At 33.9% G+C, this 23,628-nt stretch overlaps 1 protein-coding gene across 8 annotated transcripts in view; it reads right to left on the reverse strand.

Annotated features, from left to right (window-relative positions):
* Positions 1–23,628, reverse strand: part of DOCK3 (dedicator of cytokinesis 3) — a 200,059-nt gene that overhangs the window by 33,269 nt on the left and 143,162 nt on the right. For all 8 annotated transcript variants that reach the window (XM_087954950.1, XM_087954949.1, XM_087954948.1 and 5 more), the window contains 6 exons: positions 21,815–21,901; positions 17,296–17,400; positions 10,469–10,610; positions 8,057–8,223; positions 2,350–2,436; positions 7–186 (listed from right to left, as the gene is read on the reverse strand). In XM_087954950.1, the coding sequence (XP_087811076.1) occupies positions 7–186; positions 2,350–2,436; positions 8,057–8,223; positions 10,469–10,610; positions 17,296–17,400; positions 21,815–21,901 (768 nt within the window). The remainder of the gene's footprint in view (positions 1–6; positions 187–2,349; positions 2,437–8,056; positions 8,224–10,468; positions 10,611–17,295; positions 17,401–21,814; positions 21,902–23,628) is intronic.

The raw sequence follows: 23,628 nt of genomic DNA on the forward strand, positions 1-23,628 counted from the left end.
ATTTACCTCCTGATATCGTGCTATGCCACCATTCACAGCGGCATCAATAACTCCATTCAGGCACATACTGAGTAGATTGATGTTCCCATGCATTTGTTTGTGTTGGTACTGGCTTATTAGTGTCCTTAGTTCCTGATTTTTGTTCTCCACAACTTGAATAGCATTTTCTAACGGGCTTACTTCAACCTATAAGATATACAAGCATATATATACATTTTATTAAAAACTTTGATTACAATAGCAAAATTTAATACAAACTAAATTTAAAGAAAGGGAAGAGAAATAGTAAAATCAATGGTAAAATGGAAAATGAAAGGAAAAAAAGAGAAGAGAAAATAAGAATATAATGAAGAGAAAAATATATAAAGAAGTAACTTCCAACCTTCATTGTAAGTATAAATAAATGTAGTGACTCTTCACTCCTTTTAAGATTATAAACTATTATCAGTTATATCCCATCCCTTATCTATAGACAAATTCATAAAACATCATCAGTCCAGGTGTCAACAGAAAGTCCAGAAGTAATAACGTATCTTGTTTTATCCTTGTTCAAATAAGATAACTTTATATTCCTTCCTTTTTCTTCTAATCGTCTTCAGTTCAGACAAACGTTGTAGGCTTTGATTTCTTATCCCATCACATTACAGTTCTTCAAGTTTTAACAAATCATTTGCATAAATGATTTGTTAAAACAGAGGGATAGAATCAAGATCACATGAAATGTTAATACTACTTTGTAATGCCTTGGTAAGGCCACACTTGTAATACTGCATTCAGTTTTGGTCACCACAATGTAGAAAAGATGCTGATACTCTAGAAAGAGTGCAAAGAAGAACAACAAAGATGATTAGGGACTGGAAGCTAAAACATATGGGTATGTCTAGTCTAATGAAAAGAAGGACTAGGGGAGACATGATAGCAGTGTTCCAATATCTTGGGGGCTACCACAAAGATGAGGGAGTCAAACTATTCTTCAAAGCACTTAAGGGCAGGACAAGAAGCATTGGGTGGAAACTAATCAAGGAGAGAAGCAACTTAGAACTAAAGAAATTTCCTGACAGTTAGAATAATTAATCAGTGGAACAACTTGCTCCAACATTGGAAGATTTTAAAAAGATGTTGGATAACCATTTGTCTGAAGTGGTATAGGGTTTCCTGCCTTGGCAGAGGGTTGGACTAGAAGACCTCCAAGGTCCATTCCAACTCTGTTATTCTATTCTATTCTATTCTATTCTATTCTATTCTATTCTATTCTATTCTATTCTATTCTATTCTATTCTATTTTTGCAAATCCACTAAGAAAAAATTATTCAGGTCACTTTCTTGGTTTTACTCTTTGTATTTTCCTTATCATTTTTAAAACAATTTTCAGTTTCTTTTGTATATCCAATGAGACATTCTTTTCCAAGTTCTTCTTTGTAAATCCACTTTCAGTACCATCACTGTCTGTCAGATAAAATTTGTTCAACACCAGTCATTTCTTTAATAACATATTTTGGACATAGCCTATCCATAGACATCATGACTGATACTGTTGATATTATGGCTGCTAATTTTAAGGTCAATTCTTCAAAAGTCTTCTTTAATAGTTTGAATGTTATATAACATTTTCATCATTTTATAGGTCCTAAATAATTAATATCAAGATAGACATTTTTCCCCCTTCTGCCTAGAATCTTTAGTCGCATCTAGTGTCATTTTTAAAATAATAAAATAAGTTATCTTTATATTTTGCAAATACCAAAACAGATCTATTTCCAGTGAAAAGCTGTTCTTTATTAATTCCAAAAACTTACTGTAAAAGTTTCTATATTCCAAATTTATCTGAATTTTTAATCTGTTTGTAACTTTCAAAGATCAAGATTTATTTAGCTTTTTGCTGTTTACTTCAAATTTTTAAAACTCACATATTTTCAAACCTGACATTCTGAGTGTCTCGTAACAGCTTAAAAGTAGTTAATAAGCAATTTACAAAGTGAGGTTAGCAAACTTAGTGTCCTCTAAAAAGCACCAATTGCAACTGTAAGCAAGAAGGCTATTCCTGTTTCCCAACATTGCAGTTTCCTTGCAGGTAGCAGCCATCCCAAGCACATGTGGACAAGTTTGTGTCCTTTCCTTATCCTGAGATGTTCCATTGGTCTTTGTTATGGTTGTCACTTCTCCTTTCATGGAGACATCTTCAATGGATCACTCATCTCCTGGAAGTCCTTCTATTAAATTAGTCTTAATTATTTGAAACACTCATTTGTTACAACAAGCACATTTAACATGTTATTTTATCCATTAGATAAAAAATTACCCACTCTTTCTCTTTATGTTATACCTTAGCTTACAAAAATAAAACATTACCAATTCTCGCCTTTCCACTTCAAACCACCGAGAGATTCCAGGTAAACTGTGAGTCAGGGTTAGAGTGGTACGTTCAATCCACAAGCTCTACAAATGAAAACATAATATAGGAAATGAAAAGCCAAATATGCCTTATTTTATTTGCCTATTTGCAAGTCTTATAGACTGCTCCAATCAAACATACAAATAATCAATGAAAAACAGCAATTAAAATGAATTCTTCTGGAACCAGGGGTTATTTATAAAACATTAATGATAATAAAATAGCCCAATCCCATGATTGTGAAACCATTATAACAGACTAGCCTTCCTTGCTGTAAAGAAATATGGAAATAACCTTGGAGAACCTACATAAGAATCATCAACTTAGCTCTAAAAAGGAAGAGGGGATGATAAGGAAATTTAAGAAAATCATATCTTGATTCTGTTCGGTATCAGAGTTGACAGAGAGAAATTCTGATAGGCTTACAAGAGTCTGTTACTTATATACATACTTATTTATCCTATTTCTAAACCACTCATCTCCCTCAGAGAGATGTTGTACTATACTATACAACAACACAGTTCCATTAGTCTTTATCTGACTCAATCTGAAATGGCTTAACAGAAAAATCAGGTCTTCACTAAAGGCAGGGCAAGAAGGAGGCAATTGCACATGATGGGGAGGGACTATTCCAGAGAAGGGGAAGTGACTGAAAAAGTGTATTTATAAGGCTCCTGAAGGTGAAAAGTCTTTAACTGAGTGAATAAGTGATCTTATTGTGTAGGCCAGCGTCTCCAACTTTACAAATTTAAGACTTGTGGACTTCAACTCCCAGAATTCTTCAAAATTCTGGGAGTTGAAGTCCACAAGTCTTAAAGTTGCAAGGTTTGGAGACCTCTGGTGTAGGCAAACATTACAGGGAGAAGGCAGTCCTGCAGATAACAGGCTCTGAACCACGAAGGGTTTCTGGATCATCTGCAGCTTCTGAATGTTTTTCAAGGGAAGCCCCATGTAAAGCTTATTATAAATAGACAGGACTCCTGCCATTCCAGGAAAAGGAGCAATTGGCACACTAGATGGAAGCAAATTCTTTCTTAACCTTGACTACCCCTAATTCCTAAAACAGGACCCAACCCTCAAATTGCAAAGAACTTAAAATAAAGGGGAAGAGAGGTAATGAGAAATAGGAGCAGGAAATAAAGAAATATGGGAATTGTAAAATAATGAAAAGAAACTATTTATAAGACAGAGATAATGGTTAAGGAATTAAGAACAGGAAATTCCGCACGGAGATGAGGGATAATAAGAATGTATTTGCAATTACAAAATATTTAGAAAATGGGGAAATATAGACTATTAAGAGGAAGAATGGGCCACTTCCAGTTTGAAGTCTCTTCGGCGACAGACAGAAATCCGCGATCGTGAGTGGTTTCGGTCTGGGCTCGCTGCTGGAGCGCCCCGAGCCGGCTGGTTTCGGGGCTAAGCCACCCCGTAGAGGTGGTGAAGAGGGGGGAGACCACCAGCAGGGTTGAGGAGAGCCGCATCTCTCCTCCTCAGCTGGCCATTACTCCCTTTCCCAAAGGCGGTTGCAGCGGTGGTCAGAAATGGCCACCACAAAGAAGAACTCAACTGGAAAAGAATGTGCAGGAGGAAGATAAGAAGTGAAAGTTTTGGCTGACCGGGTTAAATTGTAAAAGCAACAACTAAGGTACCCTGGAATTTAAACTTACAAAAAAATAACATTGTTCCCAAAGAAGAGTCAGAAGCAGCGAAGGAAAGTGAAAAGGGAAAGGTTTGGCTTTTTTTTTCTTCTCTCTCCTTCCCTATACTGACAACTAAGAAACTTAAATAAGAAATCAGAAAAATCCGCTTTGACATCAATAGGCAATTAATCTGAAAATAAAATAAAATGCCAAAGGGATAATAAAGATTTCTGGACACTAAATTTTTTTTTCATAAGCAGGAAGGGAGAGAAAAAGAATAAGGGCAGGATCTGGAAGAGGGAGGAGACTGCCTGGAATTAAAAAGAATCTACAGTAAAACTTCAACAAGACTTCTAAAAGATACATTTTAACTGAAACTTTGTAACTAAACAGTAACCCCAAGAAGAGAAAGTGAAAAAAAAAGAGCAAAAAGAAACAGCTTGCATGTATTTGGATTATTTGGTGATCTTTGGATTTTTGGTTATTACATTTGAATGACTAAAATTAATCGGGTGGTTGTTTAAAAGTGTTTTAAAATGGCACTACTTTTAGATGAACTGAAAATGGAACTTAAAAAGTACAAAGAAGATGCACAAGAAGGGAGAGGTTCTTTTGGCTTCGTATTTCTATTCTTAGAAATGGAGATCTCGAACTATGAGAAACAACAAGAAATGCCTGCAGAATAAGAAGACTGGGACAAAGAAGAAGCCATCTTTAATGAACAAGTAATTTTATGTGGGGGGAAAAAGGAAAGGGGGGGAAAGAGAATGAAAAGTTTAAGATTTGAAAAAACAACCAAGAAAAGGAATAATAACTTGAAAAATAAGTTAATATTAGAAAGCAACAGAAGAGAGGAACACAGAAGAGAGAACTAGAACTAGAGAGACAAGGGGGTAAAAAGCGGAGGGAGAAGAAGAGAGGGAAGAAGGAAAGGAAAAGAAGTTACAAAGGACCGGAGCAAGATATAGAGAAACAGGACCTATTTAGAGATAATGGGTTGAAAATCTAACTGAAAAAGGGATTCTGTAAAGGTACATAAGATTGTATTGTTCTATTAGTAATAGAAATAACTTTAGAAAATTGGAAACAATGTATGATTAAAATGAGGGATAAAATAGTGAGTGTAATTTAGTGAAATGTCTGTTAATAAAATAAGTGAAATAAAATAAATGAGAAAATTGAATTAGGAAGGAACGGGAACATTTTAATTAGTCAATGTTTTATAAAATATAAGTGAAGAGGGGGGGGGAATTAATTATGGAAAGCTTATAATTGTTCCCATAGAAGTATGATATTTAATTGAAAAGTAATGTTAAAGAAGTTAAGACTTTAATGAATATTAATATTAATGATAGAATTGAATTGGAATGGAATGTGTTGTTTTAATTACATACATTTATATTTTTTTCTTTTTTTAAGAATATAGTGTGTATTTTAAGAATGTACCAAACAGAATCCGAATGGAAGTTATGTATTATATTGAATGTTATAACTTTAGGGTATATATTGAAGCCTAAATAAGAGTTAAATGGATAAACTTAAAAGATATAAAGGCGTCATACTCCAATCAGTAACTACAGGAGAAATTTTGTTTAATGAGAAAAGATAATAGATAATTGAAACAGGACAGACAAAAAATACAAATATAATGATTTGAATTGAGATGAGATAATTAAAATAAAATTGAGAAAATTAAAAGAGGGGAGAAGCTATACAGAAAATGTAAAATAGTAATAAGATATGGAATAGAATATAAAAATGAGCATGAACTTGAATTTGTGTCTGTACGAAGAAATGTAACCCGGGATTACGCTACTTTCAAAAAAGATGTTTTATTTGTATTTTTTTTTTGTGAAAACTCAAATAAAATTTACAAAAAAAAGAAAAAAGAGGAAGAATGGACACTGATATTTTTTAGTAGGTAAATGTATATTTTTATTCTTATCTTTAAAAGAAATGTCAATGTTTATTAAATAAATTGAAATAATTGAAATGAATTGTGAAGATGCTTAAAAATGAGATTAATATCAGTGACCAGGACTAGTTAAATGGATTGGGTTTTTTTTTTCTTATTTTTGTTTGGAAACTATAAATAAATTCTATGAAATTAAAGGGGGGAAATGCATTGCGGAATCTGACTGAAAAGATATATAATGTTATGTAGTTTTTTAGGGAATGATTATTATTATAACTAGCTAAAAATAAATGTTTACTGGGAATTAAGATGAGGGAATTAAGGTATATTTAAACCACTGAAGTGACACGCTCAAATTAATAAAAAGGAGGGGACTTAAGTTTTTTCTCTTGTGTAAAAGCTTGTATTAATTTAGAATTTATGGAAAGAATATGCGATGAAATTGCAAATCTGAGAGATAAAAGAATTAAAATGTAATAAGTATGAAGATATGGGAATTATAGGTGATTTAAATAAGAAAAGAGTATTTTGGAAAAGGTAACAATAAAAGTATTTGTAATTATAAATTAATCAGTTAATAGGGTAATATAGATCATTAAGAACAAGGAGGGACATTGATAATTCTTATTAGGTGCATATTATTATTTTTATCTTTAAAAGAAATATTAATGTTTAAGAAATATATTTGAAATAATTGAAATTAATTGAGAGGATGTTTAGATTGAGACTAATATCAGTGACCAGGACTAATTTATTCATTCTTTTCTTCTGTAAAAGTTGGAACGGAAAAGGTAATAATAGAATTAAGTAAAGATTGGATAAGATAGGAAGTTGAATGTAAAAAATAACTATTGTCATATTTGCATGTAAAAGTGGTGACCCAGAATTATGTTGTCCACTGAAAAGAGCTTTTTTGTTTTGTAACTTATGTGAAAAACTGAATAAAACTTGTTTTAAAAAATTGCAAAGGACTTCTGCTCAGTGGAGTGCAATTCTATTTAGAATTAAGGATGTAATTTTACTGGAAAGTGCCAGAAATCTGCAGATGATAGATCCAGGGCTTGATCTTCCCGACATCCTGAATGAAAACATCATTTTAGGAACCACCATCATATAATGTCCTCCCCCCACTCATAAATCTCAGGGGTGGTTCAGAAGGATACAGTACTATTGAAAGCTGCTGAGAGACCAAGAAGAATGGTTGCATTATTCTTATTTCTTATCTCAGTTTTGACAGAGATTATTAAAACTGCAATTAGTTTTTAATTGTGCTGAAACGTCCAGACCAAAGGTGGTTGGGTTGCAAAGGACCAGATCACACACAGGATCAAATTCATCTCAGATAACTCAAATAAAACCCAAGGACTCACTAATCTCCCCTGAAGCTGCTCAGCTGGCATCAAGTTCCAAGTAAATCTGAAAAATATGTTCTTCAGATGCCCAAAATAATTTTCACAGTGGCCTCTTATACGATCTTCCTGCTTGTTCTTACCCAGTGGGATTTTTGTCACTTTGGAAAGAGCTGCTGATTAACAGGTTGTGGATACAATACAAAAGTGAAGAAATATCAACATTTTGCCATTCTCATCACTATGGTGTAGACCTGGATATGGGCTCTTATCCATGCTTGGTTTTTTTTTATAGTTTGTTTCATTTCATGGGACTCCTGCCCTCCAACTCTGCTAACTGGGATAAGGTATTCAAATGCAATTTTGTTCAAGGACATTGCCACTTCCCTATTTCAGCAGGATGTTCAGGCCTTGGCTTCTGAAACACCCTCTAGAAACTATATAGTTCCATTAGCTCTTCAGTCAGACTAATCGAATTTGCAAAATCTTGTATTTTTAGTCTGTTATAGCACAGTGCTATGCGTGCCTAAACAGAATTATGTCTTATTCTTGCAACTATTGAACTGCTTTACAAGGTCTACTTTTATATCATAAAGCTACAATCAAATATTCAGTTGCTATGGTTTTTGCCAACATTCAAATTGCTTAACACTTGCTTTAAGGATAGCAATCATTCTATGAGCTCTTACATATATCTAAAAGTTCCTGAATATATTTTGCATAAAAACAATGTTAATGTATTAGGAAGAATTAGAACCTTAAATTCATTTTCCTTGTCTTTGGGGCCCTTGTGAAAAGGCCTGTCATAGCGGAATTTCCTGATGTTGTTAACTCGATAAAAGCTCTTTATGCGATCAGGGACACGATCCATATGTAGTACATCAATATTGTCTGGTATTGGAGTCACCGCATAGATTTGCAAGTCTGTAATAAGAGTCCAGTCAAAGGAAAAAAAATACACACAATACAAAAGAATACAGATTAGCCTTACACAATGCATAACAACATTACATCTTTATTATTTGTATTTTTTAAAACACACACACATACACACACACACCTGATTCTCATACAGCATAGAAACTACAATGTGAATCTGTGCAATTTTAGCAGCTATGGCATCCTATGACATAAACTTGATAACATCATATAGTTCTGAACCTATTACTCCAAATGAAATCATTGAAAGTGAGATGACATGTACTTTTGGTTTTATTTCCTTCCCACTTCTACTTACATCTTGATCTGTTATAAAATACTATTGGATGAGCATTTTTAAAGCTATACTTATTTTAAAATGGAAACCTTGTTCATAATTTTCCATTTCTGTCATGTTCTTAAAAACTCTTCTGAGCCCTAATTTATTTTAAATTTAGAACTAACAAAACAAATACTCATTTTTCTTTTTTCAATATTTTTCATAAAGAAACTACAGTTTAAATCAACATTATCACAGCATTTAAACCGTTTTTACCCGGACATCTGAGCATATATATTCATTTCAAGTTTTCAAAGGGGTTTGTAATAGAACTTTATATTAGAATTTGCATTAAAACTTATTTATTATTTATTTATTTATTTCACTGTACTGTGTAAGTTTTCTGTTTTTATTTCTCTGTAAAAGATGTATAATTATGATATTTCAGCCATTTATGCCTATTTTAGATTATGCATTATTTGAACTTTTTGTGATCTGGAATTAAAAACTATAATTCTTTTTCAATCTCTTTACAGCAAGTTATTTTTTTATTTCGAATAGATAGCACTAAAAGACTTATTTCTATAGGTTTTCTATTTCTAAATTTCTATAGGTTTTTGGGGGGGCAGGTTTTTTTTCTTACATTGAAACAATTTATTATGTTACTCTGGATTTTACTTTTATTGAAAATTCAATTCTAATTCTCAGCCTAATTTAATTAAGTTTTTATTTTAAAATTTCCCAGGTTTTCAGACAAATGTTACCATCATTTTTTTTTGTTTCATCGAAGTTCAAGGTCACATTTAGTTTTTATTTCAATTTATTAAAATTAAGTTACAAAATTTTGCTTCTTAACAACACTATCCAATAAATTCACAATCAAGGCCTCTCAGATATTTAAATAATAAAATAAAATGAAGTGCTAGCTTTCAAAGATACAGCAGGAATGTCATATGCATCCATCAACTTATTTTTTAACAGTATGTTACTGTTAGTAAATGTATAACAATTTCCCACTGCCCCATGTATAGACAACTATACATGGAGGAACCCTATTAGATATGATAATTAACATATTTTAAATTTGGGTTACAACTTGGACTTTAAAATACACTATGTTTGAACTATATCAAACAGCAAGGATCTAAGAATATGAAAGACAAATGACAGCAGAGAATGGTGGGAATCTTGTCTGCTAACAGTACTGACAAATGAAATAACAAAAATATTCTTTACTATATAAACAGATAAAAAGATTATCATAAATGCTTTACTGCATCTTTATTTGCTATTGATTTCACTGTGCAATTTATTATATATGTATCATAAATATAATAAATGATACTGTAACAGCTACAGGTAGGTAAAATATGCACTTATCTTTGCAAAGTACTTTGCAATAATAAATGTATTAGAATTTAAGGTGCTACAAGATTCTGTTGCTTTTTCTGCAAAACATTAATATGTTTAATGTTTCTGGGAACATATTTGTTCCCATAATCTGGGAACATATTTATTTGGGCATTATCATTCTTTTTAACAGTTATTTCAACTGCATTTCAACTGACATTTCTTGATATAGCTTCACAGGGAAAAGGGGAATATGCAGTACATTTTTTCTAAAATGTTTCTAGATGGGGATATTAAAATAAAAATACTAAAATATTAAAATTAAAATAAAAGTAAAAACAAAAATCTTGTCAGGAAATTACAGAATACAATTTTATGAGGTTAGGAAAAATTAACATGAATGATAATTATCCAATGAATATCAAAGCTCCATTTCATAAATCTGACAGTGCATGCTATATTTTTAAGCAACTCCCCTCCCCTCATTGCAGTTAAGTTTTAACTATCTGTAAGCAAGCAATCAAAAATATTAAAATTACTATGAATGTGTTCTAATTCTGAAATATTTTTAATTTTACAGCAACTCTGATAACTTCATTCTAAAACATTAATCAAGGATACATTGGGCATCACACTGCAATATGCTATCATCTGGGTGATTTGGATGTTGCATTGCAACGGCTTGTGGAAATTCACTAAGCATTCTTTGTTGGAAGGTCTCTAATCTCTCATAGTCATGGCCTCGACAAACATACTCTTTATTCTGTAAGGAGAAGAAAGCAACATAAAATTAAAATATCACTGAATTGTTCCCTTAGCATCCTCACTTTTATTTACCAACCAGACTAAAGGACAGTGGAATAAGACAGTTTAAACAATTTTATGAAGTGGAAATTCTATTTTATAATAGAATTTTAGAATTTTATGAAGGAAGGGGCAAACCATGCTTCCAGAGGAGACATGTTTCAGAACCCCATCCCTGCTCTCCTTAATGTGTCCTTTTCTCAGACACTGGCAAACCTGTTTTCCTTAAATCTTGCTTCCATCCTCTTTGAAAAAGATTTTTTGCATGGAAGATGGAATCGTACATAAGAACACAAGATCTATTGTGAGGTCTGCAGGGACGGAAGCATTTCCAAAGAGGAAAATAGATAGAGCTTGCATCCCTGCAGGCCTCCATCCTGAGCAAAAAGGCTTTTCTAAAGAGGATGGAAGCATATGTAAGAACACGAGATCTAAGGAAAACAGCTTCGCCAGTGTCCGAAAAAGAAGGCCACTTTTCCGCCATATGGCCCAGTCTATTCTCCTTTCCTACCCCAGCATCTTGAGGTCTAGAGATCTTTGAAAGGTAAGTGAGTTATCAGTGACAAGGTGGGGAGCACATGGAACTCGGTGGGCTAGCAAAGCAGACCCGGTGCCTGTGGGAACTGAACAGGGCAAGATTGGAGGGGAAATAGGCAGGGGACCTGTTACAGCATCTCTGGTTGGTTGGAAGAGTAAATGACCACCATAGTGCTAAATATAGGTAACTGCAGGAACGGATCATAAGTACTTTTGAGTATGCTTGTTATAACTGTGAACTGTCGCTAAGTGAATTGTCATAACTTGAGGATTACCTGTAGTGAGGTGCAATATCATCCATAGTGGACACATTATATAGTGCAGGCACAGAATTCTTAGTAGAAACTCTTTAGATGTTCAGACCAGATAGGTAGATTTAATTTTAGTAACCTAGTACCCGATGTATTCCAGTGCTACATAAGTGACAATTAGCACTTTGAAACTCACTAACATCCATGACTAACTTTAAATTTGGGGTATTCTCAGGCGCCAGATTGCTAGATTTTGTACCAGTTGTATCTGGGAAGGCAGCCCCATGTGAAATAGTTCACAGTAATCCAATTGCATGGTGGTTAAGACATGAGTTACCACTATCAGAGAATATAGATGGTGACATAACTGGCAAATCTGTTACAAGCGGGCAAAGGCTAAGCAAAGGACACCAGATCATCAATCAACTCTTTTAGAGGGAGAAAAATTTCATCCAAGATAACCTCAAGGATTAACGTTTCCAAATTTCCTGAACATTTATTAATACAACTCAACCCAGGTAATATTTTGTCTGGGCTTATTTCACTCCATCTAGTTTTTAACAGCTTCCAAATCCTAGTTCAAGCTTTCTGCAACCTAGGATAGTAATATATAAATGTATGTCATTAACATACTCATAGAATCATAGTATCATAGCGTTGAAAAGGACTTTGGAAGTCTTCCAGTCCATGAATTTGTGTTCAATAGGAATCTTCATAGCACTCCGACAAATGGCTACTCAAACTTTTGAATCCAGAACTGAAGACAAATAGACAGTTCCATTACTTAATAGTTCTGATGACATCTTACTGAGGACCAGGGGTGTCAAACTCATGTTGTCACGTGATGTATCGTGGCTTTTTCCCACTTCGCTAAACTGTGCCTGGCCGTGGCCAGTGCGTGACACATCCAACCTGTGGTCTGCAAGTTTGACAGCCCTGCTGTAGACCAATGGTAGTGATCACTGATAACACCTTTCATGTGCATGATAAATAATTATTAGGGAGAGCAGTGAACCCTTCTCAGATAGGAGAATCACTAGTATATACTGCAATATCCAACCTTTGAAGATAATCCAGACAGTTTGATAGTATCAAACACTGCAGAGAGTCTGATTAGACTGAAATGGACATACTCTCACCATTTAGTTCTTAGTGAAAGTCATCCTCCACCACCACTAACATTTTTGTTCCATGACTGGGCCTGAATTCCAGATCCAAATAAGCCATTTCCTTTTGGATCCTCTATAGCTGATTTCTCACATTGTTCCCAACAATATTCCATAAAAAAGAGAAGGTTGGAGACAAAGCAACATTTGTTCAGGAAAAGCTTCTTCAGAAGGTGACCATCTCCTCGTTCAAAACTGTGTCTTCATGTCTTCCCTCAAAGCGAGAATGACTGATCACCTGGATTCAACCACGCACACCCACTACTAGCCACCAAAAGGAATTAGGAGGAATTATTACAACAGAGAACCTTTTTGACAGCTTTCTTTAGTTCTACAATTTAAAAAAATAAATAAATCCCAGATGGTAATACAAAATGCTGCCTTATTTGAACATGAGCTCTTACAAGAGCTTGGTCATATCCATTATCTGATTTTCCATTTACTGTTGCTCTATATTTGTTTTTAATCATTTTATCTCAGGGGCTATGATTATGAAGTGGCCAAACATGCACATCCAACATCTTTTCAATGTCTGAATTCCAGAGATTCAGAGGGCGTAAAACAGAATTGCCCACCAAATTGTCAGGAAACTACCAAAGTGACTTCTGAAAGGCCTGTTGCTCATGCAAAATTCAGGTGTCCATGACCCTCAGTTTAACAAGGAACTAGTTTGATTATGGCAAAGGAAAGATATCAGTGTTACTTATTTTCAGACCACATTTCATCTTCTTCAAATTAAAGACCATCTCTAGTATGTGTCTTCCCACATGCGTTGTGACCACTATTACTTGTGACGCCTTCATCGTTTCATTGGGGCTATCAGCTCATAAATGATACTGGAACTCTCCTCCAGTACAAGGAGGCTAAAGATTTTATAGAATAATAATTCTATAAAATTATTACTTAGAGGGAATGCTTAGACCATGCATTGAAAACTATCGTTTAACACAGGAATCAAAAACAACCTTGACAAATGTCTGTCCATTCTGCTTCAAGACTTCCAGTAAAAGTGAACTCACCATCTCCTAGATAAATAGTCCCATAGTTTACATGCTGTTACAGTTAGCATTTTCTAATATTCAACAAAAATTTTGGAATTTAAATTCATTATCCTGTATCCTGCATTCTGGCCCAATGGAAAACAAGTCTGGATTTACTTCTTGTGACAATATATATTAATTTAATTTATTATGTGTTTCTGATTCCCAGGAACCATACAGGTTTTTTCCCCAAGATGATGCTTAATCTGTTCTTTCTCCCAAAGGTGCACATATCACCTCTATAACTGACTTTATCCAACTTGCTGCTGATCATCCTCTTCTCTTTTCTTCTGCTTTTCCTAGAATTAGATCCTGTAGCAGACTTGAGTCTTCACATAATGTGTCTGAAGTAGAGTAATTTGAGCCTAGTTATTTGCATCTTAAAGGAGAATTTTGATTTGATTTGTTCAATGATCCAACAGTTTGTTTTCTAGGCTATTCATAATATTCTCAGCAGTCTTTTCCAACATCCAAATTAATTCTTTTCCTATCTTGCTTCTTCAAAGTCCAATTTTTGCTTCCATGGAATATATCTTACATGATTCTGATCTTTGTAGGTAAGACACATCAAGGCATTTGAATATCGTTTCCTAGGTTTTCATGGCTGTTCTAGCAAGTACAAGTATGCAGTGTATTTCTTGTTCCTTTCCTGTTGATAGTTGATGCTAAAAGATAGAAGCTATTGACCACTTTACCATCTTCATTGTTAATTATAAAGCTGATTGTTAGGCCATTCAGTGAGGATATGGGAATCTAGACATCCCTGAAGCTATGATGATGGCATTATGGCTGAAATTAGTGGCCAGGGGATGGATTCTGGCTAGTGAAATCTCTCTGGAAAGATTGGAGGATTGACCACATATACTCCGGACAGCACTCTTTCATGAGTAAATTGCAAGAATTTTTGCAATTGGGTGATGAGCGGAGAGATCCCATCTATGCCCATAACTGTAATGTAGCTTATGTATACATAAAGCTTGGCTGAGCCTCATTTCTTAATCAATTTTAGAATTACTTTTTTACTGTTTTTAAAATATTAAGAACTTTCAGAACAGCCAATTTGATGGCATTCACTAGGATTCCTTCAATCTTTAAGAAATTTTAAGTGCAGCTTTAAAGATTGCATAATTTGGGCAAACCAATAGGAAAAATAGTGATTAGAGTATTGTTTTAGGAAAGATGTAAATGGACTAAGGGGCTAGATCAGACCTGGGCATTTTATGGTCCCAATCTACATCCAGTCCTTTGGCTGTCCCTGTCCAACCCATCTGAGGCCAACTGGAAATTACAACTCAAATGTAATTAAGTGTACACCATGCATGCAATACAACTTCACTGCTTTTATTTTGAAGCAGACTAATTTTTTTTAATCGATTTACGTAGCTGTCTGCGTACATGTCTACTATTTTCACAGACCTATTGGTTTGGCCCTCCACAACAATTCCAGTTTCTCATGTGGCCCCGTGAGAAAATTAATTGCCCGTCTAGATGGACTTTTGAAATTAATTGAATAAATCATCCTTATGGGAAAATGGTCTATGTTTTGAATTCTAAAAAACCAAACATGATAGTATGGGATTTTGAAGGCTGGACACTAGAGGGAACTAAAAGGAAGTAAAGATTACAATTAAAGGAGAAGGAAATTCTATTTGACTTGTTAATACAGAATGGAGCCAAATACCTTATAAAACTGAACGTATTGAATGATATATGAACAATTGAGTCATAAATTAATTTTAAAAATGTCTGCAATCATAGACAAATTCCATAACATGATATGATAGAAGAGGAATAAGTTCTATCAGATAAGACCAAAGTAGAACTGAATGTGGATTTTTAAAATGAAGGACTACAAGATTGATCTGAAAAAAGATAAAATACTGAATTTACAAATGAAACTGGCTGACATTTTAATAATTAAAAAGGACATCTAATATGGAGTAATTTGGATAATTTTCTTATATTGGATTTACAAAGGAAATCTGTTAAAAGTTTTGAAAGACTTGATGAGAAGGGACAAAGAAAAAAAAGAAAAGAAATTAAGTTTTAGGATATTATTTGATAAAAGATAAAAGATCAAGATTGTTAAAAGTAAAGGGAATGAATATAAAGTTGATTTATTTGATCAAGTTTAAAACAGAAGTTATTTCTGATAATGGTTAATAAACTTTTACTGACTAGGACCGAATGACAAGGTTTTAAGAATTTGTTTATAGCTAAGTAACGTGATATGGCATGAAGAAATTGTATTTTAAGAGAAGTAATGACTTGTTAAAATTGTTTATATGTGTGGAGACAAAGAGAAGTTGCTTCTTTATATTTCTTTTTTGGTTATAGTCATATTTTTCTTTCTTCTATATTTCTTTGATGTGCTTTTTTCTTTTCTGCACTTTGTATTTTTTTCTTTTTTTACAACTTGTATTGGTTTTTATCTGCACATTGTTTTACTTGTTGTCATTAATTTGGTCTTTTTATGTTTAATTTTAGTCCCTTTTTCAATGTGCTTTTTACTTTTAGTACTAGGGCTTGATAATAGTTTGCATTTTCAGTTTCAGGGTGATATCAGCATAGCGCAGATTATTGTTTCTTCCTCCAATTTTAAAACCATGCTTCCAATGTAGCTTCCCTTAATATATAGATTGAATAAAGAGAGTTTCCTGTGCAGTGTTGTTGTACTCCTTTACCAACCTGGCTCCAGTGTTTCATCATATTCTCTTATACTGTGGCTTCCTGACATTTATATAAGTTTGTCATAAGGAAAATGAGATTTCTGAAATTCTGAGCACGTTCTACAGTTTGATATGTAATTTAGTTTAATTTATTTAATTTCAACTTTTCTAATAAGTATAATAAAGCTTATTTATCTAAGAGCTACATTCTTGAAACTTTGCTTGCTAACCTTTGTGTTTGAGTATCACTCTGGGTGAAAGCTGACAATCACAGAACTTCAAAATCTGTTTCTTCTTCCAGAATGCAGGACACAGAGTAAAGAATATAAGTTAAAAGAAAGCAATTAGTTTTAGGAATTAATTCCCAATTAATATTAGGAAAAACTTCATACCTGTAAGAGCAATTTGATCAGGTACCAATTAACCAGAGAGGTAGTGGGACTTTCACTGGATCTGTTCAACTAGAAGCTAGATATTCATTTGTCTGGGATTCTTCATCTTGGATTCCTATACTGAGTGGGGGGTGGGAAATTAGAATTCATATCCTAAAAATTCTTTCAAACTGATTCTATTCTTCTGTGAATCTAAGTTTTGTTTGAATTAACACTACTTGGCAATGCTATTAAACTGTAGAATGGCTTTTTTTTTAATTTCAAACACAGTTAGAAGATTTATTGTACATACAATATTTTACATGAAAAAAACTCAATCATGTTTATAAATAATTAAAAAGCCAGTAGAAATCCATATTCATTCCAGGTACAAAACTACATTAAATGTTAAAATTTACAAAATAGGGACAATAACTAGACTGGCAGAAACAACATCAATATTTTAGATGAATCAATCAATTGTATAATTTTCTAGATAAGTCCATATTTTAAAACAGAACTATTTTAATTCCTTCAAGAAATACACAAATCATCTTCATTATAAACTGCATTGCATTCATACAGTAATGGATATGTTAAATGTACTTACACGAAGGAAGAAAGGAAATTTTCTTCCATAAAAGCCAACTCTGAAAAATTCAGGTTCCAACCGTTGTTGTTCCATTATATTGTCATAATAGTTAGCTTCCATTTTCTAAAGATAGAAAAAAAATTATACTGGACTGAAATAATGCTGTACATTTAGAAGAAAAATGCTGACAGCATTCTTGAATGAGACAACTTGCCACACAGCCAACTCGCCGTGGCCATCTTGACAAAAACACAAATAATGTTGAAGAAATATCACATTGAGTTATCCTAAGTGGAATTGTCCCACAGCAAGTTGTCTTGTGGCAAGTTGGCTGCAACAAGTTATCCTGTGGCAAGTTGGCCATAGTAAGATGGCTGCAGCAAATTGATTGTGGCGAGCTGTCCTAGACCCTATGTAGTAACACTATGGTATCTGACACCATAAACACAGTTTTCAAACATTTAAAGTATCACCCCAGAATGAAACACATCTTCAAGATAACTTTATCAGGAACTCAATTTTCCATAGGGAGGATTTTATGCATAAGCACTTTTAATATTTGTATAGAATACAATAATTATTTTTTATACTGTCCTTTCTATGCAAACTTAAAGTTATAAGAACTCAAAGAACAGTCAACAATAGACAATTTTGACAAAATTGAGTTCATCAGGTCATAAAGATTCAGAAGTGATTGAAAGTCTGAGCAACTTTTAGTATAAAGTATATAGTAGACTATTGATTAAATGAAGTGTTATGAAAAGTTCTCAAAGTGTCATATAAAAATCCAACCTGATGCCTCACGTAGACTTGCAATATATGTAGAAATACATAAACATATTCAAACAAATTTGAAAATATTTTTTAAAAATTTTATTCCTTTATCTTCAGTGAATTTTAAAAAGAGCAGCCTGCAGGCTAAAAAATGTTGATTTGAGGATTTAAACATATAATTATTTTCAGTTGTATAGTATTAACTTCAAATCACGGTGATTTCCATTTGAATAACTATACCATATATAGACTGGATGCATGAAATTCTACATTCATTTTAGTAAAATATAATTTTTTGTCAAAGAATATGAATGATAAAAAGATATCAAATTTAGAAATATGTGGGAAATCCACTTTTGGATGTCATAATCTACAGTACATTCAATAAACTAAATAAGGGAAAAGAGGTACAGAACTTGGGCTAACATCTTGATTAGACCATGTTTAAAGTCCAGAAGTGAGTAATATTAGAATGTTTTATTTTAGTGGCTGCTTTTCTTTTTAATTAAAAGTAAATGGAGCCGTTCTAACATACATAATAAAAGTATACTACAAAATGTTTTATTTATTTGCTAAAGATGCTACAGGTAATCCTTGAGTTATGATGACAATTAGGACCACAGTTTTTATTGTTCAATGACACAGTTATAAAGTGCAACATCATGTTTAGCAACAGCAATCCCTGCTGTTATTAAGTGAGGATTGTGAGTCATTCAGAAAGCAACATTTCAAAACTTCCCGGTTGAGCCCTCCTCGCTGACGGACCTTAGATCGCGACTGTCCGCGGCTATGGTCCGTGCTCTTTTGTTGAAGAGCCCCGATCATTGCGATTAGGGGCTGAAGCTGCCTTGGAGGGGTGGTGGAGTTAAGGGGAAGCCGTAAGCCAGGTTGAGGGGAGCCGCATCTCCCCTCCTGGGCTTGATCCTTTTACCCCCGAAGATGACTGAAGCGGTGGTCTAAAATGGCCACCCCAAAGAGGAGGACTCAGCTGGACTAAGATTTGTGCAGGAGGGAAGAAAGAGGTGGATAACATCTGAACCGGGACAATTGGTCGAAACAACTAAACAAAAAGTACCCTGGGATTAAGGTAACATTGAACTTTTAAGAAAAGAAAAGTGAGTGGCAAAAATACAAAGGGACAGGAAAAAAAATAAGAAAATAATTTTGACAGCTAAGCGGGGCTTCGAACCGGGAAAGGAAGAAGCCAGAACTAAAGATTGAATTAAATTGGACTAAAATATTTTGGCAATAAACAGGCATAAAATAAAGCTGGACTTAAGATTGTCAAAAAATAATAATAATAAAATTTACAAATTGGAGACTGGATTGTGCTGGAATATTGAGGTTCGAAAAACCCTAAATAAAAAATAGGGGGAAAATGTGAAGACTTTGTATAACGAAGAGTGCCATCTTCTGACAAAAACTTGAACTCAAACAAAAGGGAAAGCATCCTGTTTCTGTATGAACGAACTTCATTCTGTATGAACGAATGTAATGTTAAAGAAATATTGAAACAAAGTAAGAATCTTAGAAAGTGAAAACTGAACCAGAATAAAGAAAGAAGCAAGGAAAGACTGATTGTAGGATTGATTGATGTTTTTGGTATAGACCCTGGGCTGGAACAATTGAGAACTTCAGAAAACTGAAAGAAGAAGGAAAGTAAAAGTGTTTTTTGTGGACTTCAACGATTATAAAATATAAGAGTGTGTAATGATGATATCTCTTCAGGAATTAAAAATGGAACTTAAAAATATGAGAGAATTACTACAGGAAAGAGGCGAATCACTTAGCTCCGTGTTAGAAGAAATGGAAATGGTGATTGAAGAACAAGAAGAAAGAACTTCAGAGGAGGAGGAGTCGATTCAAGGAGAAGCCATCTTAAATAGACAATTAACACAAAGAACACTACAAAAACGAGGGGAAAGAAGGCTAAAAAGTTGAGATTTAAGAAGGTAATCAAAAAGGGGAATACCTGTGAAATTGGGAGAGAAAGAAAGATACAGCAGAAAAGGGGAAAGGAAGATATCAAGAAAGAGAGGATATAAACCGGAATGAGAAAAGATATGGGAAAAAGAGGGGGAGGAGAGGCAGTAAGAAACAGGTGCATGAAATAAAGAAATACGGAAAGAGTAAAATGATGAAAAGAAATCATTTTTTCAGATATAATGGGTGATGAATTAAAAAGGGGATTCTGCAGGTTGACAAGGGGTAACAAGAATATATTTGCAATTAAAAAAATATTTAGAAAATAGGGTAATATAGATTATTAAAGGAGGGATAGATACTGATAACTCTTATTAGATGAATATACATTTTTATTTTTTATTCTTAAAAGAAAAATTAAGGTTTATTGAAGAAATTGTAATAATTGAAATGAATGTGAAGATGTTTAAAAATGAGGTCAATATCAATGACCAGAAATTGAATAGTCAATTTTTTTCCTTTTACTTTTTTGAAATTAGAAATAAAATTAAGGGGGGGAAATATGTTGCGGAATCCAAATGAAAAGATGTAATAATTATTATTGTAACTACTTAAAAATAATGGTTTATTGGGAATTAAGATGAGGGAATAAAGGTATATTTTAACCACTGAGGTGTCACACTCAAAGCAGTAAAAGGGGGGAAACCTATACTTGTTTCTTTTTCTTTTGTGTTAAAACTTGTATTAATCTAGAATCTATAGAAAGAATGTGTGATGGAAAGAAAATATGACAGATTAAAGAACTACTTAAATTAATAAATTAATACAGACTATTAAAAGGAAGGAGAGACATTGGTAACTTTTTTCTTTTTTTATTATTATTAGGCAAACATATATTGTTATTGTTATTTTTAAAATAAATATTAAAGGATTATATTTGAAATAATTGAAATGAAATGAAAAGATGTTTTGATCGAGATTAATGTAAGAGACTAGGATTAATTTGCTTGTTTCTCTCCTTTCTGAAAGTTTGGAATGGAAAAGGTAATAATAGAATTAAGTATGCATATATGAATGTATAACTATTGTCATATTTGTATGTAAAAGTGATGACCCGGAAATATGTTGTCCACTAAAAAGAGCTTTTTGTTTTTATGTGAAAAATTGAATAAAATTTGTTTAAAAAAAAAAGAAGAAGAAGAAAGCGACATTTCGAGCAATTTCCTATGGTTTCCAACAACCAAGTCAGTGGGGAAGTTGGCACTGGTCTTGCAAGTTGCAAGTCCCAAGTGGCTTGCAAGAAAGCCAGCAGGCAAGTAAGTCACTGCTGCCAGAGAGGAAGCAAGAAGATATGTGGGTAGCCAGGGAACTACAGCATGAGTATGATGGGGCTTGAGGTGGCTGCTGTCAGGCAAGAGAGTAGCAGGGGGAATGTCCAGGTGGTTGTGCTGAGGCACAGCATATCAGTGAGAATAAAAGTACTGAGGGAAGGTGTGTGAGTAGGTAAGACTTATCTGAGCAACTTGCAGCCTTCCCATCTGGCTTCCCCATTGACTTTGCTTATCGGAAGCCTGCAGGGAAGATAGCAAATCACAATGACATGATTGTAGGAAGCTGCAACCATTGCAAGCGTGAGCTGGTTGCCAAGCACTCAGATCATGATCATGTGACTGCAAGGTGCTGGGATGGCTAATACTCTAAGGACCAGTCATAGCCACTACTTGTTCAGCACTGTTGTAACTTTGAATGATCACTGAACAAGTGGTATTAACAAAGGACTGCCTGTATATTTTCAATTGGCAAAATATTGTGTCCTGCAGAAAAGTTGAACATCACTCACCCGAATCCAGCTGAGACTCTGATAATCATATAATGTTTCATACTGACTAGCCAGCTCTCTGCATAATGGGATTCCAAATTCCCAGCTCTAAAGGAAAGATTAAAAGCTGAGATGAAACAGGATTTTTATACATGAAAAATATCTAATTAAAGTTAAGTAAGTAACCCTTAGTAATGTATACCTATGATAAAGAATGGAGACAAGAAAAATAAGTAAACATTTAGCAATTCTTAATTAGTATAGACTCTGGATTTTCTCTGCTCTGGCCAAGAGAAAGATTAGTTGAGTTGAACAAGAGATACCATCCCAAATTAAAAAAAAACATTTATCAAAACAATACCTAATTCTGAATAACAGCATACACTGAAGAATAGGTGTCAGGAATATGGGTCACATAACAGCTATTTGGATTAGAAATATATATAAACCAGGATAAACATTTTTAAACTGTATCTTTAAGAAAATGCAAAACTGTAATTAGGTGTGGTTTCTCAAACGGCCATAAGATGGAGCCAGAAACCTGGGTTGTTTTGGTCTTAGTCTCAGAAGAGAGTGTGAGTGTATCTTTGTTTCCTTCTGTTGGAAAGTATTGCCGTTGCTCCATTTTTCCTAATTGATTGATATTTTCTGGATTTAATGTAAGTCTGTTACTGAACTGTTTTTTGACACTGGACTTTGATATTTGGATTATCCCTGGATTGAAAACTGATTGATTTAACTTGTGAATGACTTTGGATTGCTTATTTTGGACTTTGCTTAAACCTTTCTGGAAGTAAAAACCTACATTTACTGTACAGTGTATCTGTGTGCTCTGTGTGTATTATTCAAACACCCCTCTCAAATACGTCTCCCTGTATGTGCTCATTCTCCTAACGGGGAATTACCTCAACAATAGGCTAGGCTCAATATGACAATTCTGCAAGAAAGTACATAAAAGAATACACAGATGAATCTAAATTCTATGCTTCCATTTCTTGTTGTATATAAATATTTACTCAAACATTAACCTATTCACCTTCTAGGGAAGAAAGAATATTGTGTGTGTGTGTGTGTTTGTGTACACAATAACTCAAACTTAGATTGTAATGGCACATATTTCTTATTTCAGGAGAGAAAAGCAGATGTTTCTTTGACTGAATTACTGTAACTTGAAGCTTTCTTAAATTGAGCACTATTTTCCTAGCAAAGTTTTAAACAGATATAGGATCTGTAAGCAGAAATGCAAAATCAATATTTATTTAATAGTTCAAAACAAATAATTGAAAAGATCTTTCTTTGAAAGTTGAGAATGTTGAAATAGCACTTTCCATCATTAAAACAGTTGCATTTTTTTCAAGCTGGCACGACTGCTTTATAAACTACCATATTTTTGCTACGTAAGACACTCTGGAACATAAGACACACTTAGCTTTTGGGGAGGAAAACGAGAAAACAAAAAATCTGCCTCTGCCTCCCAGCCCCAGTACATGGCTCATCAGGTCTCCACCCCATTGCGCTCACTGCTGGTCAAGCTGAATAATAACTGGATCCCGCCCTTCCTTAACCCTGCCAATCACCTGGCTGACCAGAAACAGTGCTATTGCTGCCTCTTCTGTGTCTGCTGCTCTGCCGGTGAACGCTGGAGCCTTCGCCAGTATTTCCCAACTATGGCCACTGCTCGCCACCATCGGTGACTGGATCATCCTCCCGGAATACCGCCGACCAGCTGTTCCAGGCAGTGGGGATTGCCACCACCTATTGCCGCTGCCTGTTGCTGCCTATAGCCTGTTGCCATCTATAGCCACTGCTATTCGCTCTGTGGCTACAGGTGCCGG

Source organism: Notechis scutatus, chromosome 2 (genome assembly GCF_049901735.1).
Source record: "Notechis scutatus isolate UNSWTSFEM ecotype Mainland chromosome 2, rNotScu1.2, whole genome shotgun sequence".
NCBI lineage: Eukaryota > Metazoa > Chordata > Lepidosauria > Squamata > Elapidae > Notechis > Notechis scutatus.